Source organism: Hyperolius riggenbachi, chromosome 10 (assembly GCF_040937935.1).
Source record: "Hyperolius riggenbachi isolate aHypRig1 chromosome 10, aHypRig1.pri, whole genome shotgun sequence".
NCBI classification, from domain to species: Eukaryota; Metazoa; Chordata; class Amphibia; order Anura; family Hyperoliidae; genus Hyperolius; species Hyperolius riggenbachi.
In genome coordinates this window covers 214701450-214723564 of record NC_090655.1, presented here as the reverse complement: position 1 = coordinate 214723564, position 22115 = coordinate 214701450, and the positions used below count along the sequence as shown (strand labels likewise).

Below are 22115 nucleotides of genomic sequence, written 5' to 3'. Positions count from 1 at the left end.
AAGCAGCATGTTATATAACAGCCATCACAGTAGCCATACATCTAAGCCTTCGGTACAGGGTGTGACTTGGAAGTGCTGGGATGCCGGTAGAGGAGTAACACCATTTAAACGTACTGCTGCCGGCAGTTTTAGCAATGAACAGACTAGGATATATGGGGGTAACGGATCGCTTGAAAATTGCTGGACTCAATGACATGTCTAAGTTTGCAATGCACTCCGTTACATGTACTACCTACACGCCGACAAACAGAAAACATCACAGCCCTTTGGGGGAGAGATTGGGTGGCTCTGAAAAGAGCCTTTGGGTTTATGAGAGACAATCTTAGACTTATTTCTTCTTAGGAGCGGCCTTTTTAGGTTTGGCTGCCTTCTTTGCCGGGCTCTTAGCGGCTTTAGGCTTGGCTGCCTTCTTTGCCGGGCTCTTAGCGGCTTTAGGCTTGGCTGCCTTCTTTGCCGGGCTCTTAGCGGCTTTAGGCTTGGCTGCCTTCTTTGCCGGGCTCTTAGCGGCTGCAGGTTTCTTGGCCGCTTTCTTCGGACTCTTCTTGGCAGCACTGGGGACTTTCTTAGCTTTCTTTGGAGACTTGGCCGCAGCAGCCGGCTTCTTGGACTTAGCCGCAGCGGACGGCTTTTTCTTGGCGGCCGCCTTGTCTTTGCTGCCCTCCTTCTTGCTGATCTTGAAGGAGCCGGAGGCGCCGGTACCTTTGACATGGACAAGGGTGCCCTTTGTCAGCAAGCTCCTGACGGCCAGCTTGAGGCGGCTGTTATTCTTCTCTACATCGTATCCTCCGGCAGCCAGAGCCTTCTTCAGGGCGGCCAGGGAGACCCCGCTGCGCTCCTTAGAGGCGGACACGGCTCTGACGATCAGATCGGACACGCTGGGACCGGAAGGCTTGTTGCTGGCTTTCTTGGCTCCTCCGGTTGCCGCCTTCTTGCTCTGCTTCTTCTTGGCGGCGGGCTCCGCTGCGGGAGGGGCGGCTGCTGGTGCGGTCTCTGCCATCTTCCTGCACAACACAGTGTAACATTGCAGGGAGAGCGCCAATCGGCGCATATATAGCCTCTCCGGCCGCGCTGCCATTGGCTGCTGATAGGAGCGCGCCTCGTCTTCCTATTGGAGGGATCCGGACTCTCTGCCGCCCCTCCTCTCCACACAGCTGTCACTGCTCGGCTCTCTGCTTGTGTTTCCTGCCGGGAGAAACGTGGGTTTATTCCCTCCGGTATATAGCAGTGTGCCCCCTGTGTGTGGCCGCCCGGCTGGCAGGGGTTTCCCCTCCCCCATTACAGCTCCGGGGGACTTCTGAGCGGAGGCTGCGGCCGGGAAATCCCGCTCTTATGTGACCAGCTCTGCTTACTGCTCCCCCGATCTCTTCTGTCTCCATCATTATCAGGGGGAATACAACGTCTAATATACAATGTTTTCTGTCACTCCCCCCTCAATATGAAGAAAGGTATCTCCGCCATGCATCATATGGGGCTGGGGGGCTACTGACCCCTGGAGGGGAATATCAGGCTGAGAAATGTGCAGGATACTAGCACATAGGATGGGCCTACATCACACATGAGATGTCTAGAGTGTTTGTATTTCCCAACTAGAATCTTAGACTTGCATTATAGATACTAGTAAACAAGTGTATGCTGACTGCTGGTCAGGCCGAGGCAGACACTGGGGACTGGGGGAGACTATGGGCAATGGTTACAGAGGGGATGAAAAGGAGGCACTTAATGGTTAATAGAATAGATGCAGAGTAGTGATGGGCGAACATCCAGATGTTCGGGTTCGGCCGAACATGCCCCCGATATTCGGCATGTTCGGGCCGAACCCAACCCGAACATGTCCCTTTGGGGCCCCTATAGGGTCTCTGCATAAAGGGAAAGCATGCCCCCGAGCGCGGGGGGGGGGGGGGGGGGGGTCGTAAATGCCCCCCACCCCTCCCCGCTAAGCTCTCCCTTCTGCTGGACCCTATAAAATTAAATCTAAGTCCCCCGAAGGTACCTTGCAGGCTGGCAGGAGGAGGGCAGGAAGCGGGCAGCCGGAGAGCATAGGCGCTAGTACCATCTGATACTTCCGCCCGCTCTCTGACGCACTTCCTGTTTACATTTGTAAGTCACGTCAAGAGAGAGCAGAACATGATGACACGTACCCTCGTACGCGTCATCGCGGTACTCCTGCTGTCTCTTGACGCGACTTACAAAAGTAAACAGGAAGTGCATCAGAGAGAGGGTGGAAGTACCAGATGGTACTAGCTCCTATGCTCTCCGGCTGCCTGCTTCCTGCCCTCCTCCTGCCAGCCTGCAAGGTACCTTCGGGGGACTTAGATTTAATTTTATAGGGTCCAGCAGAAGGGAGAGCTTAGCGGGGAGGGGTGGGGGGCATTTCCGACCCCCCGGGCTCGGGGCATGCTCTCCCTTTATGCTGGGACCCTATAGGGGGCTATGTTCGGCCGGACACGGCTGTGTTCGGCCGAAAAAAGAAGGCCTGTTCGGGTTCGGGCAGCGTGCCCGAGCACCCTCCCGAACACCATGAGGTGTTCGGGGGGTGCCGAACCGAACCCGAACAGGCCAAAATCCGGGCGCACCCGAACAGTGGCGAACACTGTTCGCCCATCACTAATGCAGAGTGAGTAGATCACAAAATGTGCAGATTCGGTGCAGAATTAGAGTAAATGAGAGGAGGGTAGATAGGATCCCAACCTGAACAGAGAACACTAAGGGCCCTTTTCCAAGGGCTGCAAAACTGCACATTCAGTGAGCACAGCAGTTAGCAGCGGGCACGGGCAGTTAGCAGGCAGCGGATAACAGTTATGAGTTGTGTGTCAGTCTTTCCACTGCCTATCAACTGCTCGTGGAAAAGGGTCTTATGATCTTTAGACAGTTAACATCGGCATCAAAATGTGAACCAGGTAACTTTCAGCAGCTGCAAGACATTGGGGAAGGTTTGTGGTCTGAGTATAGCCTAACCAGGGGAGAGAGGCAACAGGGAAGGGAGGTAGACTGCCAAGAGAACAAATGAAAAGAAATGAAATAAACAATTAAACAGTGTATGCTGAATACACCTTCAAGGGTGATACCAGGCCATGGTCGTTGGTCGGGGGCCAGATTATGAAACCATAGCCTGAGTACAATGACAAGCACCAGGCATGTGACAAACACTGCAAACCAATGTGGCAGAATTGTTCTTTTTATATCTGACCTTATTTTCCATCAGACTGTTCCTACAGGTGAGCATCCTCCTAATTCATGTTCAGAGTGTGGGAAATGTTAAAATAATAAAGGGTATTTATTTAACCGCCAAAGAAAATGAACAGGTGATCACGTGTATCCCTGTTCAGAGTGTGAGGAATAGTTAATTGATAAACATAAGCTTTGTAGACAGCAGAGAAGTCTCACGGGGAAGTGCCCTTTTTGTGCAGAGTGTGGGAAATGTTTCTGTGATAAACAATATCTTCTTTTACACCAGAGAAGTCACACAGTTGAACGGCCTTTTCCTGTTCAGATTGCGGGGAATGATCCATTTTGATAGGAAACCTTCTTAGACACCAGAGAAGTCCCACTGGTTAGTGTCTTAGTGCAGATTGTGGGAAATGCTTTATGCATAAGGCAACATTTGTTGCACACCAGATGCACCACAGCCTCTCTGAAGCTCATGACAGGCGTGTTGTAGTTTTAGGAGTGTTTTGTTACTGCAGCAACATGTTTGTATTTAGCACAAGTACATCACACCCCTGAGAGGATGCTAAAGGGTCATTCATGGGAAAGTGATATTGGTTTCTTAGCTGAAGTCTGAGGGAGAGAGCTAACCGACCAGGACAATGTCACACTTGGCCCTTGCCAGCTGGCAAGGTCACCTGCTATCGATGTTGCCTCCATGGAAGTTGGAGCCTCCTCACTCTACACAGGGATGCTCAGCAGAGCTCGAATATTCGAGTAGCTCGAATATTCGAGCTCTTTTTCAGCTATTCGAGGTCGAATACCGAGCTCGAATAGCTGCAGCTATTCGAATGGGCTATTCGAGTGAACTGGAATAGCCCACTCACTATTCGCGCTATTCGAGCAAACAGCGCTATTCGAGCTCGAATACCGAGCTCGAATAGCGTCATAGCCCAGATTGATGTCCTTAGAGCCAATCAGAGGGCTCCCAGGCCCTCTGAGGGCAGCCAATCACAGAGGGGGACCCTGGCCAGCCCCTACCCTATAAATAGCGGCCGCCATGTTCGGTTTTTCCGTCCTTGCCTGACTTGTACAGAGAGAGATCTGCTCCTTTGTGCTTTGGCTTAGCAAGTGCTCTATTGTGGTCAATCACCTAGCGTTTTTGCTCACATACACCTGCTATATACACCTATATTGTTGTTAGCTAGATAGAGATTGTATTTTAGTTAGTAGCTTGTGTGTTACATAGAGACAGGCAGCTGCTGCAGGCAAGCTGTGTGGGCAGCTGTCCTCCTGTCCTCTGTTAGTTTATTTCTCATCTATACCAGTGTTTCTGCTGTGTATTCTACCCTGTCTTGTCCTTTACTTACTGAGTGATTATTGTATTTTGTAGTTATACTACTGTACTAGGGACACTCACTGTTACTGTTCATAGCTCCTGCGTGTGTGTGCGTGCACTGTCTGTAGTGTACACAGTACACAGTATTCCCTTCTACTGAATCATCTGATTAGTTACTACTGAATCTGATTATTGTATTTTCTAGTTGTACTTACTGTACTAGGGACACTCAGTCACTGTTCATAGGCTAGCTCCTGCGTGTGTGTGTGTGTGTGTGTGTGTGTGTGTGTGTGTGTGTGTGTGTGTGTGTGTGTGTGTGTGTGTGTGTGTGCTGTCTGTAGTGTACACACACTCTATTTCCTTCTACTGAATCTGATTACTACTGATTATTGTATTTTCTAGTTAGTGTACTAGGGGACACACTCACTGTTCACTGTTCACACTTACTGATTACTGATTATTGTATTTTGTATTTGTACTGTACTAGTAATCACTTAGCGATCTAATCACTTAGTGATTAGTGTCACCTCACCCACCAACCCACTCCATTAAAGTTCCCCACTTTTTCACCCGCCCTTTTAAAAAACTTTTTTGTTTACGCCCAAAACATCTAAGATGTCTGGAAGTGGCAGCCAGCGCGGTTTGGGCAAGGGGAAGGGCAGCAAGGGAATCAGGAGGAGAGGGAGCAGCATTGTGGCAAGCCGCGCCACCATGCACAGTTCCGCAGCAGCAGCAGCTGCGTCAGTGGCTAACATTCCGCCTATAGCCACTGGCCGTGGATGCCTTGGGCGCCCAGCAGGAGCATCAGCAACTCACGCTGCAGAGACACAGCCGCAGCAGCGTGTAGTACCTGCTCCTATTTTCCTCCAGCCGGGTCGGAAACGTCCCATTGAGGAAAAGGATGCAGCCACTGTGGTGCAACTGATGACGGAGGATGAGCAGCCCGCCATCAGCTCTGCATCCGAGGCCTCCACCCTCACCACCACCACCACCCCTGTTCGCAGCAGCCGCCCAGCAGGGCCGGGGGAGGAGGCCAGTTCACCGTCAGTTGACGATCTGTCATTCAGCAGTCTTTTGACCCCAGGCATCATGAGTCAATTGTCTGCTGTTGTTGGCGATTTTGAGGAGGAGATGCTGATGGGCACTTTGGGGGAGGAGGGATTGGACAGCAAGACTGTGGCGACAGTCAAGCAGCCCATCCATGCATCAGGAGAGGAGTTTGGGGGGTCATCATCCCAGCAGGACATGTTTCAGGAGGGGATGATGATGATGATGATGATGACAGGGTGACAGACAAAGACTGGGTGCCACCACCAGCACCTGGGGATGTCATCATCAGCAGCTCTGAGGAGGAGGAGGAGGATGCACTTGTGGGCCTTGCAAGGAGGCGCATCATTGCAAGCATTGGCAGCAGTAGGCAGGTCCCACAGCCTGCTGGTGTCTCAGGCTCAGCAGCAGCAGCTGCATCTGCCAGTACCACCACCAGCCGCACCCAAGCCGCCGCCCCCCCCCCCCCCCCAACCACCACAAGGAGACAGGCAGCAACGGCTCCAGGCCGTAGGGGGGTTTTCTTGTCACCAATCTGGCAATTTTTCTCCATGCCCACAGTTTACAGCAAGTACGCCACTTGCAACCACTGTCAGCGGAAGTTGAGCAGAGGTTCAGACCCCTTAAAGTTCAGCACCAGCTCTCTCATCAACCATCTTGCTGCTAAACATTACCACCAGCATGAGGAGTTCCAGAGGCTTAAGGCATCTGGTGCTGGCAGTGGCACCACACCCATCACTGCACAGCCTTCAGCAGCAGCAGCAGCAACAGCAGCCACCTGCCCTCCTGCTCCTCCAGCACCACCAGCAGGAGTGCGGAAACGCACTGCTCCTCCCCCCTCTGCAACTCCTGCCGCCGACACTGAGGCCTGTTCTGGCAGCCAGTCCTCAGTGGCCTTCTCTGCTGTCTCCGCTGATTCCCGTGCTAGCAAAAGGCGACGCCAGAGCCTTTTGAGCGAGTCCTTCCAGGGGGTGGTTAGGGCTCTGCCTCCCAGCAGCCGTTGCGTGTGGCAGCTGAACGGCTTGCTGGCACGGGCCATGTGCTCCCAACTCCTGCCGTACACGCTCGGGCAGGAGGGGAGCGACATGTGTGCGCTGCTTGCTTGTGCAGCCCCAGACTAGCAGCTCCCCAGCAGACACTTCTTTGCCCGCCAGGTCATGCCTGCACTGCACCGCTTTGTCATGGCCAATGTGGAGCGAGGGCTGGAGCACGCGGTTGGTGAAAGGGTCCACGTCACCATCAGGCATGGTCGGAAGAGCCAATTTCCGATTCCGCGGTAATTCCGCATACCGCCACTACCGAAATTCCGCTTCCGCTACATTCCGGTGGAATTCCGGGGAATTCCGCGGAATTCCGCGGTATTCCGCCACGTGCACTTTCCGTATTTTTAAACGGACTTCCGTAAATTTAGGAGGAAACACTCAATCGCTCATTTGAAATATCTATTGTTAATAAAGTTGATTTGTATTTTGTAAATTTGGATAAAAAAAATGTTGAAACCGTTATTTTAGCGCAGTAACTCTCCGCTGATTATGATTGGTCAACTCATTCCGCATCTCCTGATTGGTCAATTCATTCCGATTCCGATTTTGCCGGAATTCCGAATTCCGGATTGCAAATTCCGAATTCCGGATTGCAAATTCCGAATTCCGCGGAACCATGCGGAAACCCCAATTCCGGCGGAATTTCGGAATTTTAGCTTCCGCGGAATTCGGAAGCCCATGCCTGGTCACCATGGACTCCTGGAGCAGCCGCTTCGGGACAGGCCGCTACCTGTCCTTCACTGTTCACTGGGACAGCTTGGTGGAAGGGGGTGAGGATGGGAGAGCAGCAGCGGGCACAGCAGCAGCAGCAACACAGTGGGTGGTGCCACCCCGCAGGGTCAGGGGAACTGCAGCAGGTTCCTCCGATCCTCTGCCATCCTCCGGCACACCTGGCCAAACCCCCCGCCTCAGCAGCAGCGTGAAGCCACGCCACTGCCAAGCGCTGCTGCAGTTGGTCAGCCTTGGGAAGACCAAACTGACGGCAACCCATGTGTTGGCCAAACTCCAGGAGCAGGAGAGGATTTGGCTGACCCCCAGAGTCAGAGAGGTGGTGGTCGACAATGGGGCCAATCTGGTTGCCGCAATCGACAGGGGAAACCTGACCCACATCCCCTGTCTTGCCCACGTGCTGAACCTGGTGGTGCAGAAGTTCTTGCGCACCTACCAGGGGATGGGTGAACTGCTGGAAACGGCAAGGAATGTTGTGCGTCACTTCCGGTGCTCGCCTGCAGCCTCTGCGAGTGCGAGCCTGGAAGACGTGCAAAAGGAGCTGGAGCTGCCATGCCATCGGCTGATCCTTGAGGTTCCAACTCGCTGGAACTCCACCCTGGCGATGTTGGAGCGTCTGGTTGAACAGAAGCACGCTGTCAACTAGTACCTTGCCCTGGCCACTGTGTCCGCCGCTCAGAAAAGGGACAAGACCAGCAACATCCCGTCCATCGTCCCCGATGACGACTGGGGGCACATGCAGCAGGTGTGCTTAGTGCTGGCTCCCTTTCTGCAGGCCACCAACATGGTGAGCAGGGACCATGCTATGGTGTGCGAGTGGGTGCCCCTGGTTTGTCTGCTGAACAGGGCCCTCGATGCTTTGCTGGAACAGGGAGCGGCAGCCTTGGCCCAGCAGGAGCGGCATGCAGCTGCACAGTCCACCTCTGAGGGGGAGGAGGAGGAGGAGGACTTGGTGGAGGTCCCTGACCTTGCTGCTGATGAGGGGGATCAGCACAGTGCAGCTGAGTTAGTGAGGGGGTGGAGAGAGGATGAGGCGGCAGAGGAGGAGGATGAGGACAGCACTGCCGACGATGTGCCAGCACACGTGGCCCACCTCTTCCCAATGGCAGCGCACATGCTGACGTGCCTGCGCAGGGACCCCAGGGTGATCCAGATGAAGCAGAGGGAGGACATCTGGATCAGCATGATGTTGGACCCGCGCCTCAAGGGGAAGTTGAGCCAGTTCCTGCCTCCTACAGGAGGAGACCCAGCGCAACAAATAAGGAGCTTGCAGCAGGCCCTTGTTGAGCGCTTGGAGGAAGCCTTCCCCCAGCCTTCCACCCCCACTGTCCAGCCAGCACAGAGGCAGCAGCAGGTGCCTGCATCCAGCAGCTAGCGCCCCACAGACCTGCTGTCTCTCAGCAACGAGCTCTACAGGACTGTAGAGGCTCCAGCAGTGACTAGAGAGGAGGTGCATGCAGCAGCATCCTCCTCCGGTCACAGCCAGCGCCTGACCCGCATGGTGGCTGACTACATGGGGTCCTACAGCGGGCTTGACAGTGATGCCCCTGTTGATCCCATGGAGTATTGGGTCAAGCGCCTGGAGATCTGGAGCGAGCTGGCGCAGTATGCCCTGGAAGTGCTGTCCTGTCCCCCTTCCAGCGTGCTGTCCGAGCGCTGCTTCAGTGCAGCTGGTGGCGTGGTCACCGAGAAACGCTCACGTCTGTCTCACAAGTCTGTGGACAGACTGACGTTTCTCAAGATGAACCAGGCGTGGGTGGAAGGCGAGTTCCTGGACCCTGTTGTCGGCGAGAGGGGGACATGAACTGGCTGCCGGAACCATCGTTAATATGCCTTACCACCCTTTACCACCTCCTGGTTCCTGCTCACTACTAAGCCAGCCTGGTTCAGTTTGACTATTACGTCGCCTGTAGCCACACATTTTACACCTACAGTGGGCTGCTGTGTACTGCCCTTCTGCTGTCTATCTGTGTTTCCCACTGCCAGGGTACACAGATTTACCTTCTGCTGCCACTCTGCCACCAGCTACTACATCCAACAATAGCTATATGTGTAATTTGCTGTAAAAAAAAAAAAAAAAAAAAAAAAGGTTTAATTTTTCAGAGGTGCCCGGGTTGAAATCTGTGTTGTCCCAGTTGTGTATTGGACACGATGTGGGCTGCACGACCGCTGTCTGGGACCTCCTGTTGTGTTTATTTACAGCCCTGGTATCACCGCTAGGTACCAGGGCTATTATGTCACGCTGCCTACCTGCTGCCACACTCACACTACTCCTCCATTCCTCCTGCTGCTGCTGCTGTCTGTCTGTGTTCCCCACTGCCAGGGTACACAGATTTACCTTCTGCTGCCACTCTGCCAAGATATAGAAGAAGAAGAAGAAAAAGAAGAAGAAGAAGAAGAAGAAGAAGATATAGAGGAAGAAGAAGATATAGAAGAAGAAGAAGAAGAAGTATACAGTACTGAACAGAATTTTGGACACAACTTCTCTTTCCACTTTTTTTTTTTTAAAGGAACATCCCCACATAATCACTTGCTGTTGTTACTTGGAAAAAAAGATGTTTCTTGCATCATTCACCCCCAAAACAAGTGTTGGAAGCTATTTAAGGCCAATTTGAATAGTCAGCTTGAATAATGAGCTCAAATACCGACTCGAATAGTGAGCTCGAATTTCGAGGTCGAATCGAATAGTAAAAAATATTCGACTCGAATATTCGACCGAACTCGAATAATTTACTATTCGAATTCGACCTAACTCGAATAATAAAAAGGGGTATCCGAGCATCACTGATTGCCAGCTGCTGCCCAGAGGAGCCAGGCTACCGGATACGTACCATCCCTCTTCCCTGTCAGGCCACCACTGCTACTGCATGCCAGCAAGGACATTGCAGCCCTCCCTACATGGACCCACTGCTCTGCAACAAATTGGATGTTAAAGGGAAACAGGCCTCCCCCTCGCATCCAGTGACGGCAGGTTCACCATTGCCAGCCACCTCGGATCACCATCCAGGCCAGTCAGCCAACTGGACATCAGGACCTAGGCCTTTCCTTGTGTAATGTACAGTACTCTCTCTTCTCCAAGGACAGACCACGGGATCCAATTCAAGTATCACTGCAAAATGTTTGAGTGCCACAGATGGCAGCGGATTACCAGCCTTGTCCTTCTCCTTGTTGGTACATCTCTCTGTATCTCTTCATCCATGCTTAACCTGTAAATGTACTGTATTCACTGGATGCATAAGAACTGGCTTACTGTACCACTGTATGTTTACTGCACCATCACCGACTCTGTAGTGCCAAAACTAGGGATGGGACGAATCCACAATTTCTTCAAATCCAAATCCGGATCCGAATTTCAAAAGGTTCTCGAATATCTCGAACCTTTCGATTCTCGAAGCTAACAAATTCTGCACATAAGAATTGTGCGATCCGTGGTATAGTTGCCCAGTATCCGCTCTGGATAATGAGTTGATGCTAATTATGCGGGCGGGGGGGGGGGGGGAGGAGGCGCGGGGGGGTCGGAGGAGGACGAGAGAGAGCGGGGGGAGCCGTGGATGTGCGGCGATGCAGCGTCGGGATTCGGCGGTTTCGGAAAATGAAAAATGGCATCGGGATTCGAATTCATGAATCTCGAATATTCCCCAATATTTGAGGGATTTGTGGATTCGCCGGATTCGTCGTCCCATCCCTAGCAAAAACCAACAACCCCAATTTTCTTCACTGTGTTAGGCTTGTGATGCAAGGCAGGAGGACCTGATGATGAAGCACTAGCAATTAGCGTGGACTCTTCCAAGACATGGGGCTTGAGTCACTAAGACAAATAAACAAACACAGAACATTCATATCGCGCTTTTCTCCTGGCGGACTCAAAGCGCCAGAGCTGCAGCCACTAGGACGCGCTCTATAGGCAGTAGCAGTGTTAGGGAGACTTGCCCAAGGTCTCCTACTGAATAGGTGCTGGCTTACTGAACAGACAGAGCCGAGATTCAAACTCTGGTCTCCTGTTTCAAAGGCAGAGCCCTTCGCCTTATTAAAGTTACCACGCCTTATCAAAGTAGCATTGCAAACTTATGCCTGCTAATTGGCAATGACGAGAGCTCCACTTGTCCTGCCCTGAGCCCCTGGGGGTTTGTAGCGCTCGCTATGCTACTCTGATAAGGCGTGAAAACTTTGATAAGGCGTGCTATTTGTCTTAGTGAATCAAGCCCATGGGGTCTAAAAATGGTTATGTGTCTTCACTAGAGCACTCCACAAGGCATGATGGGCTGCTACCCCTACGGGATGACAGACTACTTTGCTGCCTGGTGTCTACCAGGTAATGACCGCCGGGACTACCCCAACGTTGACCAGGGAGAACAGAAGAAGCTGCAATGCAGTCAATCAATAAAGTGATACCAGGCCAAAGGTCATGGCAGGCCAGGCACCGATCAGAACATAATTGAGATCATAAGCAAAGGTCAAGGCAGGTGTAACGCATAACGCCATAAGTTATTATGCTCCTTGAAAAACCGATGAAGTTGTGGTTAGCCTTGCACGCACGTGTATATGCATGTGCATGAGAAGAAGCGCGAGCATGAGAAGAAGGATGTTGCAAAGGAGAGCCTGGCACAATGAATTTGCCTGGGATTGTGTGAAAAGACAGAAGAAGCCAGGACAGTCTATATCCATAGAAGTGTTCTAAAATTCATTCTACTCTGGAAATGTATCTCACAAAGCTATTATTGGGGTTTTAGAATAAAGTTTTCCTTTGACTGTTTACTTACCTATAGTTAAATATCTTTCACACTTGCCACTTTTAAACTAATGTCAAATAAAGCTCCCTAAAACATATCCTGCTTTGTGGTTTGTCCTATGGGGTATATGGAAGCACCAGATGTACCTCTTTCACAGGTGCACACTGCACATGAGCTGTCTGTCTGTGATTTGAGTTCTAATCTCTTCTTGCCTAGATCATTTTGAATTGTGAACACTAGAGATGTCCCGAATTGTTCACCGGCAGACAGTATTATGCCAACTTCCACTGTTCACTAGAGATGGCCCGAACGGTTCGCTGGCGAATGGTTCCCGGCGTACTTCCGGGGTTCACGATTGCGGAGAACCGCAAACTTTTCCGGAAGTTCGGTTCGCCCCCATAGTTAATCATGAGGGTCAACTTTGACCCTCTACATCACAGTCAGCAGCAGGCACATTGTAGCCAATTAGGCTACACTCCCAATTGGAGCCACTCCCCCCCCCCCCCTTATAAAAGGCAGGCAGCGTCAGGCTTTGGACTCACTCGTGTGCCTGCATTAATTAGAGAAGGCAAAGCTGATGCAGACTCTCATAGGGAATCATATGGCTATATATGATAAATGGGGATCATGTGTTTACCTATCCTAACTGGGGGTCATCTAGCTACCTATACTTTAAATGGGGGGCCTCCTCTGGCTACCTGTGCAATAAATGGGGGGTTACTTTACCTGTAGTAAAGGGCAATTTCTCAAATTACAATTGTGATTATTCACAGATGAGGGGGAATTAGACAGGCTAAATTAAATACATACAGGGTGCATTTATATGTTTTCATTCTGTCCTGCGCAAGAGTTGAGGTCCCACTTTAAGGCTGCTTACACACAGGGACGTTACACGCGCGCGCTAGTGCGCCTGTAACGCTCCCCCAACGCACAGCAATGTAACACAAGTGGGCTGTTCACACAGCCCACGTTGCGTTACATGTAACGCTGCACGTTCTCCTGAAAGTGCAGCATGCTACGGCGTTAGAGCGGCTTAAGCCACGTTAGACTGTCTGCACATGCGCAGTCATGTTGGGGAGGAGCGGAGAGCGGCCAGGCACATGGCTAATTAATATTCACTGCACGTTGTGACGTGCAGTGTTTACTTCCTGAAGCTGACGCTCTGTGCGGTGATTGGCTGGCGGGACCGCACAAGAGTACGCATCAAGGCATCACGGACGCCAGAGTGAGCTGCACAACGCGGCTCACTCTGACGTCCACATAGAAGAGCACCAGGCGTCGCGTTAGGTGCACGTTATGCGACCTTAACGTGGCACCTAACGCAACGTCTTAGTGTGCAAGTAGCCTAAATGTGACAGGCTTTCCTGGGTCGTCTCTGTGTAATGGGTGACAAGCATATGGGCTGCCCTACAGTGGTCAAAAAAACCTTTATTTCCGTACATATTACTGACTGTTTTACTGCACTTTTATCAAACATTTATCACACTTGGTACATTTTTAGTGAATACTCACTATTTTCACTATTTTTAGTGAATTATCACTGGAGGTAATTTTTCACCCAAAAAAGTTACCGCACATGGTTTTGTGAAAAGAGCCCAATGTATCAAATCTCAGCTACTGCTACAGTGTACAGAAACTGCTCAATACTTCCTCCTTCCCTATGTATAATAATGTATCAAATCTCACCTACTGCTACATTATTATACATAGGGAAGGAGGGAGTATTGAGCAGTTTCTATACACTGTATCAAATCTCACCTACTGCTACAGTGTACAGAAACTGCTCAATACTCCCTCCTTCCCTATGTATAATAATGTATCAAATCTCACCTACTGCTACAGTGTACAGAAACTGCTCAATACTCGCTCCTTCCCTATGTATAATAATGTATCAAATCTCAGCTACTGCTACAGTGTACAGAAACTACTCAATATACTCCCTCCTTCCCGATGTATAATGTATTAAATCTCAGTTCCTGCTACAGTGTATATGAACTTCTCAACGGTGGCAGCACTTTATTGTACAAGGAGAAGGATCCTTGTACAATAAAGTGCTGCCACCGTGTGGTGAACATTAAACCTGTGGTCTGAAAAACGACTGTAGTCCCCGATACTATAACGGAAATCAATGTAACAAACAATATAACATGGATGCACAAAGTACTACCATAGCGCTTTCTATAGAGGCAGTGGGTGGTCCTGAGAATGTGGGTGAAACTTTGTTTCCTCAGATGGATACATACTAAGCTCACATCTTAAGCTGGCCACTAACGGTCCAATTTCTAACGAAAAATCGTTCGAGCGATCAGAAATTCTGCTCGGATTGGTTGTAAATAACCTCCGTTGATGGACACAATCGATTATGAACGAGTGAAAAAAAATGTCGCCCGAATGAATTTTCGTGGAACCAAAATTTGGATTTTCTTGTTGGTTGTGATAGATAGGAAGTAAAGATTGGTTCGTTGATGGTGTAGTGAACGATTCATTACAATATTTCACTTCCGATCAAAATTTCTGATCGGTCGAACGATTTTTCACTAGAAATTGGACCGTTAGTGGCTACCTTAACAGCTGCACGATTTACATTTACGTGTTTGTATCTGCTCTGCGCCAAGCACAAGCTGCCAAAGCGTTCAGGCAACTGGGAGTACCGGGGCCATACGGTTACAATGGGCTCTATTCTCAAAACTTCAAATAAAATGACTTCTAACCCGATTTTTTTTTTTTTTTTTTTTTTTAGTAACAACCTTTCAGTATATTTACAAGCAAGATAATCACTTATAGGAAGTGGTTCCTAGTTACCTTCAATGTTACTTTTCTTACTTTAATTACATTTTAGATTGCTCTTTGGAAGCTTTCAAATGTAACCTAGATAAAGTGAAAACCAAGACGATCACAACGCTTTGTGAACCATACCTATTGTATCCCCAGATGTGTCATACTGACCTCACATACAGAATCAGAATCATTTATTTCGCAAAGTACAATGGGGGTTGTACCCGGAATTGTTTTTGGCTCATACAGGGTCGGAGATGGTACAAACACATACATGCAATCCTTAAAACAGGGGTCTCAAACACAATTTACCTGGGGGCCGCAGGAGGCAAAGTCAGGATGAGGCTGGGCCGCATAAGGGATTTCACAATCGCAGTGCATCACCGCCTCTGCCTGCCCCTCTCACTCTTCCTTCAACAGAGAGAGGCGGGGAGAAGCAGCGATGCGCGGCGATTGACGTCAGGAGGGGCAGAGCTGAAGTTGAAAGCTCTGCCCCTTCCAGGAAATGCCGGCGGATAAAATATTGTATCGAGGGCCGCAAATGGCCCGTGAGTTTGAGACCCCTGCCTTAAAACATCCAATCAGGTACAGTATGGAACAAAGTAAGCATATACTTATATATACATACAGCACATAATAACTATAGTGAAGGACGCGTGGGGAAGTCTGGAGTGCTGTGTGAGGGGAGCAGCCACATCTACCGGCGGTGCTCGCTCCGCAGCAGTTCCAGATGTCCCGCAATGTGCCCTGGTAAAGAGTGGATAGAGAAAGAGAGAAGGGATAGCTAAAAAAGAAAGAATAAGGAAGAAAGAGAGAGATAACCCCAGGTAAAGGACTAGGGGGGTAATCCGCTGCCGTCCATGGCACTCAAAATGCTTTGCAGCGATACTTTGAATCAGATGCCCCCCAGTCTAACCCTAGGAGAGAGACAGAGAGGAGAGAGGAAAGTGGAAAGGACAGTGATAGAGTCCCCTTAGGATTGCGGCACAACCTGGTCGGTTAGTGTCCATTTGTGTCTCACTGGCTGGCTTTGTCCACTGCAGAGATTGGTACCCAAAGTTAGGAATAGTGCTAGGTGTCGAAGTGGCTGAAGTCGGTGCGTGGTCGGTAAAGCCATTTCTCCAATGCAGCTTACACAACTTCCCTGCAGGGCTAGGGCCGCGTCAGACCCACGGCTAGGGCTAGTAGTGTTGTCCGGGTTATGAACGATTCGGATCTTAGATCCGAATCATCAAAATGAGTGATTCGGATTGCAAATGGGGCGGGGCCAGGAGCAACACGCCCCCCTCTCAGCGGGGTCCTGGAAGCAGAGCAGAGATGGATCGCTCTGTTGAAGGGGAGGCAGCCTTGCACAGCCACAGGTAGATGAGAGAGAGGAGACATCGGTGCCACTGCCAGATATGTGTAGAGCACACATACTGGCTGAAATGTGCTGCTCATTATAGGCTGTCTTGTTCCGTAGTTGAGCACAGTGAACACATTGGAAACTTTTGGCACAGCTCAGTAACGTTACAGGCAGCAGGCTGGGCTAGGAAAAGGCAGGCACTGTAATTGCTGAGCAATATGATCCTCCTGCACTGCTCTATACAGCTGCACTTCACTTCTGGAAATGCTTTGGGGAATGGGAGTTGGGAGTATACAGATGAACATATAGGTGACATACATAAAGCATGATTGCAGCAAGTGGGTATTACGTGCAAACAAACATTTCTGCTCGTCCCTCCTCCCTTCTCTGTCCACTCCCTGCCCATCTTCTCCCCTTCTCTGTGTGTCCACCCCCCTCCCCTTCTCCTGTCCTGTTAGTCATCTCACCCCTTCCCTTCCCTTGTAAAATGATCCCAGATTCGGATCAAAGATCAAGATCTTTTCAATGATCCGATTCGAATCATCCAGATCATTGAAAAGATCCGAACATCACATCTCTTAGGGGTAGTCCCATGCTGGATCTGTAGCTTGGAGGGCTGCTTGATGGAGTGCAAGTGGCCTAGCCCCGGGGAAGATATAAGTTACAGGCAGAAGACTCCAGGATGGTTAACTGGGGGAGTATGGAGGCAGCAGCAGCATCTGATGGCCTCGAGGTGTGGTGTGCAGGCAGCTATAGTAGCATCGGACCTACTATGGCGGTGAAGCTGTGCCTTTAAATGCGGCGTCCTCCGGTTCCCCTGGCAGCGGCGTGCCTCGGCTGTTAGGTAATACGTCAATACTTCTAGCGGTAGTACTGCAGAGCGCTTCTATAGAGGTGGTGGGTGGCCCTGAGAAGGGCCGTTTGTTTTTGTGTAGTCGGGATGGAGTCAGGGTAGTTTAGCCGCCGAAGCCGTAGAGGGTGCGCCCCTGGCGTTTCAGGGCGTACACCACATCCATGGCGGTGACGGTCTTCCTCTTGGCGTGCTCGGTGTAGGTGACGGCATCGCGGATGACATTCTCCAGGAAAACCTTCAGCACTCCGCGAGTCTCCTCATAGATGAGGCCGGAGATACGCTTGACACCCCCTCTGCGGGCCAGGCGGCGGATGGCGGGCTTAGTGATGCCCTGGATGTTGTCCCGGAGCACCTTCCTGTGCCGCTTGGCGCCTCCTTTCCCGAGACCTTTGCCGCCCTTTCCTCTGCCAGACATGATGCTTCTTCTCTGCTGGAGATACACAATACTGTGCGCTGCCGCCTCCCCTCCTCTTATCCAGGCTGAGCGGACCTGACAGGAGACTGCGCAGAGGGGGAGGAGCCAAGGGCGGGTTAGTCATTATACGTCTACTTTGTAGTTGTTCTGCTTCCTCTACTTTTAATATTACATACAATGTTACATTTCTGACATTTAGCAGCAGCGCTCCCTACAGGTCAGGGCTTATATTGGCAGTAATGTGCTCTGTCAGCTCACAAAGCATCACAAGTAACACTTCTGCATAGGCTCTCCGGCATGTTTCCCCTCACACTGGGCATAATGTAACAGCTGTGCTGCTAAATGACGATCTATTTGTCCCTCCAGGAATAGAATATCATAATGTTGCTGTTATCCTTTTAATTTCTTACGGGGTCTGGTCGCTCTACTTTTACTATATCTTGACGTTTGGCAGCGCTGCGTACAGAGAGACCAGTGATTATATTCGGTAATTGGTTTTCTCTCCTCAGAAGCCAACATAAATATCACTCCTAATGGATTCCTGTCCTGTTTATCTCACACTGGACATGTTATGACAGCTGTACTAAATGATCTCTTTGTCTCCTCCAGAGGATCTATTTGTTCCCTTGTAGTAAATGACATTGTTACGACATAAACTCAATCCTGCATATCTCTTATGGCTGAACTCTGAGCTGGCATTGCAGGGAGCAGCACAGCCGGGGAAATGCTGAATATTATGGGGCAGCTGCCGGTGCAGCATCACATAATAGCCGCAACAGAGAGCGGCACATCCATCCCGCCTGTTCCACGGAAATTCGGCGGCAAATTTGAAAATCGCAACTGCTCTGCCTTAGCCAATCACAGCTACACAAACGTCTCCGCTCAGCCAATAGCTTTGCCAGAGTATTACTGCCTCTACATTGTGAATCAGACATTGGCCGTGCAGATACATATGCCTTTGTTGGCGCTACTGGGTGTTTCTAATGAATACCCCAAATGATGAAATACATTAATTGTAAAAGATTATAATGTGATGACTATTTTAATTAAAACAAGCCTGTTACGATCCATCCTGAATAGGAACGATCCCTCCACCACCACCACACGTGATGCTCTCTATTGCTGTGCTAATAGCGCTAATGCTTCCGTATAGGAGTGCTGCCTGCAGGCTGATCTGCTTATGGGATTGTGGATCAGGATTACTGTACAGCCGTATAACATTGCATCTGATTCAGAGCCAGGAACACGTGTGGCTGCCAAACAGGAGGATCCATCTGATTCTTTTACATGGTATTTGGCAATATGGAGCTTGGCTTTAGTCTATGAAATATTGTTTGTAACGTTAACCTATCATCTCCGTTAATATGGTGTGGACTTTGTAAGCACACCATCGTGTGACACGTCTCTGCATGCAGCAGAGGAAACAATATAATGCGCATCAGGCTCTGTATAGACCGTGTGCGTGGCTCTGAGAAGAATATGTAACCATATTGCTCTCCTACACGCACGTGTCTCAGCCATTTAGCAGTTTGGGTTGAGCACAAAAGAGATGCAGAAGTGTAAGCTATTCGTGGAGAATGTATTTCATGCAGAAAGGTAAATGTACAGTATATTTAATCGCTGAACAAGCTGCCAGGAACCCTCTGTTGCCAGCTTTACCTGTTCCTCGAATTATGTTCAGTTTGACCTAAAGGCTCATTGTCCGACCGCTCTGCCCATGACCGATAGAGGAGCGATCTATTGGCTGTTGCGCAAATATCTGGGGAAATACTTCAATGAGATTAAATATATATTTGGGGAAAGTATAGCCTTGGCAAAGGAAATACCGGCAGAGCGATAGGTAAAATGGAGGCGGAATGCATTGCCGATACTCGCAGGGAATTTATATTTTAGAATGAGCAAATCGAGATATATCGGTCACGGGTTAGTTTGTGCAGATCTATAGTGGCGGGAAAAACCGTTACCATTTCAAATTGATAATTAAACTATCAACTGATTTGACCCAACCAATCACCGTGTACAATTTCTCTCCCTTCATCCATAAACGCGCAAAACCTAAATGGATTGGATGTCTGACACCTGCTCCGCTGCACTGTCACACAAGCAGCTATATTGCTGCCGAATTGAACATTTTACTGTATTTAACTATTTTTACTGCGGAACAATGACTTGACAAAATCCGTCCCGCAGATTGCCAGCAATTAGTGCCTAATATATACCCGCAAATAAGATTATTCAATTATGATAGTTTTTGAGAAAACCATCCATCGATCTTTACTTCATACCGATACATCAGTGTGCGCGCTAAAAATATTGTATACCCGACCTACATGTGACAATATGATAAGTATGTTCTGTACTCGGCTCTGTATAGACCGTGTGGGTGGCTCTGAGAAGAGCCTTTGTGGTTCTGTACTGTGTGTGTCCGGCTGCTGCTGCAGGGAATTACTTGCTCTTGGCCGCCTTGTGGCTCTCGGTCTTCTTGGGCAGCAGCACGGCCTGGATGTTGGGCAGGACTCCCCCCTGGGCGATGGTCACCCCACCCAGCAGCTTGTTGAGCTCCTCGTCGTTGCGGACAGCCAGCTGCAGGTGGCGGGGGATGATGCGGGTCTTCTTGTTGTCCCGGGCGGCGTTGCCAGCCAGCTCCAGGATCTCAGCGGTCAGGTACTCCAGCACTGCGGCCAGATAGACCGGAGCTCCGGCCCCCACCCGCTCCGCATAGTTGCCCTTCCTCAGCAGACGGTGAACACGGCCGACTGGGAACTGCAGGCCGGCCCGGGAGGAGCGAGTCTTGGCCTTAGCACGGGCCTTGCCGCCTTGTTTGCCGCGTCCAGACATGATGATGGCAGCTAATCAGGATGTGTCTCTCCAACGCAAGTATCCTAATCCAGCCCTCCTCCTTCTATATATACTCTGCAGGCTGTGTCCCGCGCTGTCACCTGATTGGCTGCTATTCAGTACTGCCAATGGCGGCTCGGTCTAGCAATCCGCCAATCAGCGACTGGGGCGGTGCTCTGCATGTTATACCTGAATAGCCGGTGTGTAGTTGTGCTAAACCAATGAGGGAGAAGGGGCGGTGATCGGGCGGTGCCAGTGACGCTGCCAATCAGCACAGCAGCTCCTCAGTAGCTGCGTTTGCATAGGCCGCCCATATAAGGAGGGGAGGCGGCGCTGTGGCCTCTCTGTATATCTCCGCACTCCGCAGTGACTGAGAAGCAGCATCTTCCAGCCATGCCTGAGCCAGCCAAGTCCGCTCCTGCCCCCAAGAAGGGCTCCAAGAAAGCTGTGAGCAAGAACCAGAAGAAGGACGGCAAGAAGCGTAGGAAGAGCAGGAAGGAGAGTTACGCCATCTACGTGTACAAGGTGCTGAAGCAGGTACATCCCGACACCGGCATCTCCTCCAAGGCCATGAGCATCATGAACTCCTTCGTCAATGACATCTTCGAGCGCATCGCTGGGGAAGCTTCCCGTCTGGCTCATTACAACAAGCGCCACACTATCACCTCCCGGGAGATCCAGACCGCCGTCCGCCTGCTGCTGCCGGGAGAGCTGGCCAAGCACGCCGTGTCCGAGGGCACCAAGGCCGTCACCAAGTACACCAGCGCCAAGTAACAGCGCTGCCCGGATACTAAGCACACCCCAAAGGCTCTTCTAAGAGCCACCCACCAAATCACTACAGAGCTGTCCTATGCAATTTTAACACACATGAAGTTAAATGTTTTGCCTGATGTATCTTTATAATTTGCTCTATAACGTAACTTATCAGCTCTCTTCAAATTGCTAAAGTCCTTCAACTTATTGTTGCCTTTCTATGGGGTTTTAGGTGTAAGTAAGGACACTAGAATTACGGAGAGAACACGTGGCGGGCCCATATCGGCTATGATATCCTGACTATACATTACGGCTATTCCTATCGCAGTCAGAGCAATGGAATCCCCGTCTGGCTGCTTAGTTGGTCACAAGTTGGTAGTTAATTAATAGGGGAAATATATGTACTCACACCTATTGTTTAGGACGCTGCAAATTCTTTAGGCTCTCATATGCCGCAAAGTATTTTCCCAGAATACAGTGATATATATCTATGTACATTTAAGAATTGCGAGGTGCCGAAACCTTGCAGTATCTTTTTAAATTTTCGTTTGTCCGCTATCCTAAGCGTCCAATCACGTTTCCTCGATACATACTGGGATGTGTGTAATAATATCTATGAATGAAGATCTGCAGTGAGCGTTGCTGTGATCCATGTGTATTCTTTCCAGTGATCCTCGCCGCACATAACAGCACAGCGGCCTGTAACTGGTGGCTGATGAATGGTGCCAGGGAGGGACAGGGATCCTCCGTCCCGCCAATCTGTAGTCACAAGTGATGTGTAGCTTCCCAGCCGGCTGCAGCTGCCTAGATAGATACAATATTTGGGCTGTTCATGTATCTATTTCTCTCATCTGTTACAATGTTTCCTCTCTGGCTCCGGTCTCCTCTCCTCCTCTGATCTGAGCCGATACATAACAGCTTGTGCTGTGTGAGCTGCAGAGAAACAAGTACTTTATTTTATGTTCCTAATCCTTCCACTATTTCCCGCGGCTTTATAATTACCTAGTATAGTTTTTTTTATTTTTAGTTTAATTAATAGGCAAGAATGACCTCTTAGGGGAAATTGGCGGGCTGCTGCTGGAACAATAGCCTGGCGGTACATTT

At 50.2% G+C, this 22115-nt stretch overlaps 4 protein-coding genes across 4 annotated transcripts; 1 reads left to right on the top strand and 3 right to left on the bottom strand.

Annotated features, from left to right (window-relative positions):
* Positions 1-328: 328 nt before the first annotated feature.
* Positions 329-997, bottom strand: LOC137536297 (histone H1C-like). The gene has a single exon (XM_068258434.1). It carries the CDS (start codon positions 995-997, stop codon positions 329-331), a length of 669 nt encoding a protein of 222 aa, XP_068114535.1.
* Positions 998-17087: 16090 nt separating this feature from the next.
* On the bottom strand, positions 17088-17426 carry LOC137536296 (histone H4). The gene has a single exon (XM_068258433.1). It carries the CDS (start codon positions 17418-17420, stop codon positions 17109-17111), a length of 312 nt encoding a protein of 103 aa, XP_068114534.1. The 5' UTR covers positions 17421-17426; the 3' UTR covers positions 17088-17108.
* Positions 17427-19836: 2410 nt separating this feature from the next.
* LOC137536295 (histone H2A type 2-B) lies at positions 19837-20258 on the bottom strand. Its single transcript, XM_068258432.1, has one exon. The coding sequence runs from the start codon at positions 20256-20258 to the stop codon at positions 19866-19868; it is 393 nt and encodes a 130-aa protein (XP_068114533.1). The 3' UTR covers positions 19837-19865.
* A 393-nt stretch (positions 20259-20651) lies between these two features.
* Positions 20652-21048, top strand: LOC137536301 (histone H2B 1.1-like). Its single transcript, XM_068258437.1, has one exon. It carries the CDS (start codon positions 20652-20654, stop codon positions 21030-21032), a length of 381 nt encoding a protein of 126 aa, XP_068114538.1. The 3' UTR covers positions 21033-21048.
* Positions 21049-22115: the final 1067 nt, after the last annotated feature.

Excerpts from the sequence above, each read along its gene's own strand:
- LOC137536295 (XM_068258432.1), bottom strand. The coding sequence starts at position 20,258 with ATGTCTGGACGCGGCAAACAAGGCGGCAAGGCCCGTGCTAAGGCCAAG.
- LOC137536296 (XM_068258433.1), bottom strand. The coding sequence starts at position 17,420 with ATGTCTGGCAGAGGAAAGGGCGGCAAAGGTCTCGGGAAAGGAGGCGCC.
- LOC137536301 (XM_068258437.1), top strand. The coding sequence starts at position 20,652 with ATGCCTGAGCCAGCCAAGTCCGCTCCTGCCCCCAAGAAGGGCTCCAAG.
- LOC137536297 (XM_068258434.1), bottom strand. The coding sequence starts at position 997 with ATGGCAGAGACCGCACCAGCAGCCGCCCCTCCCGCAGCGGAGCCCGCC.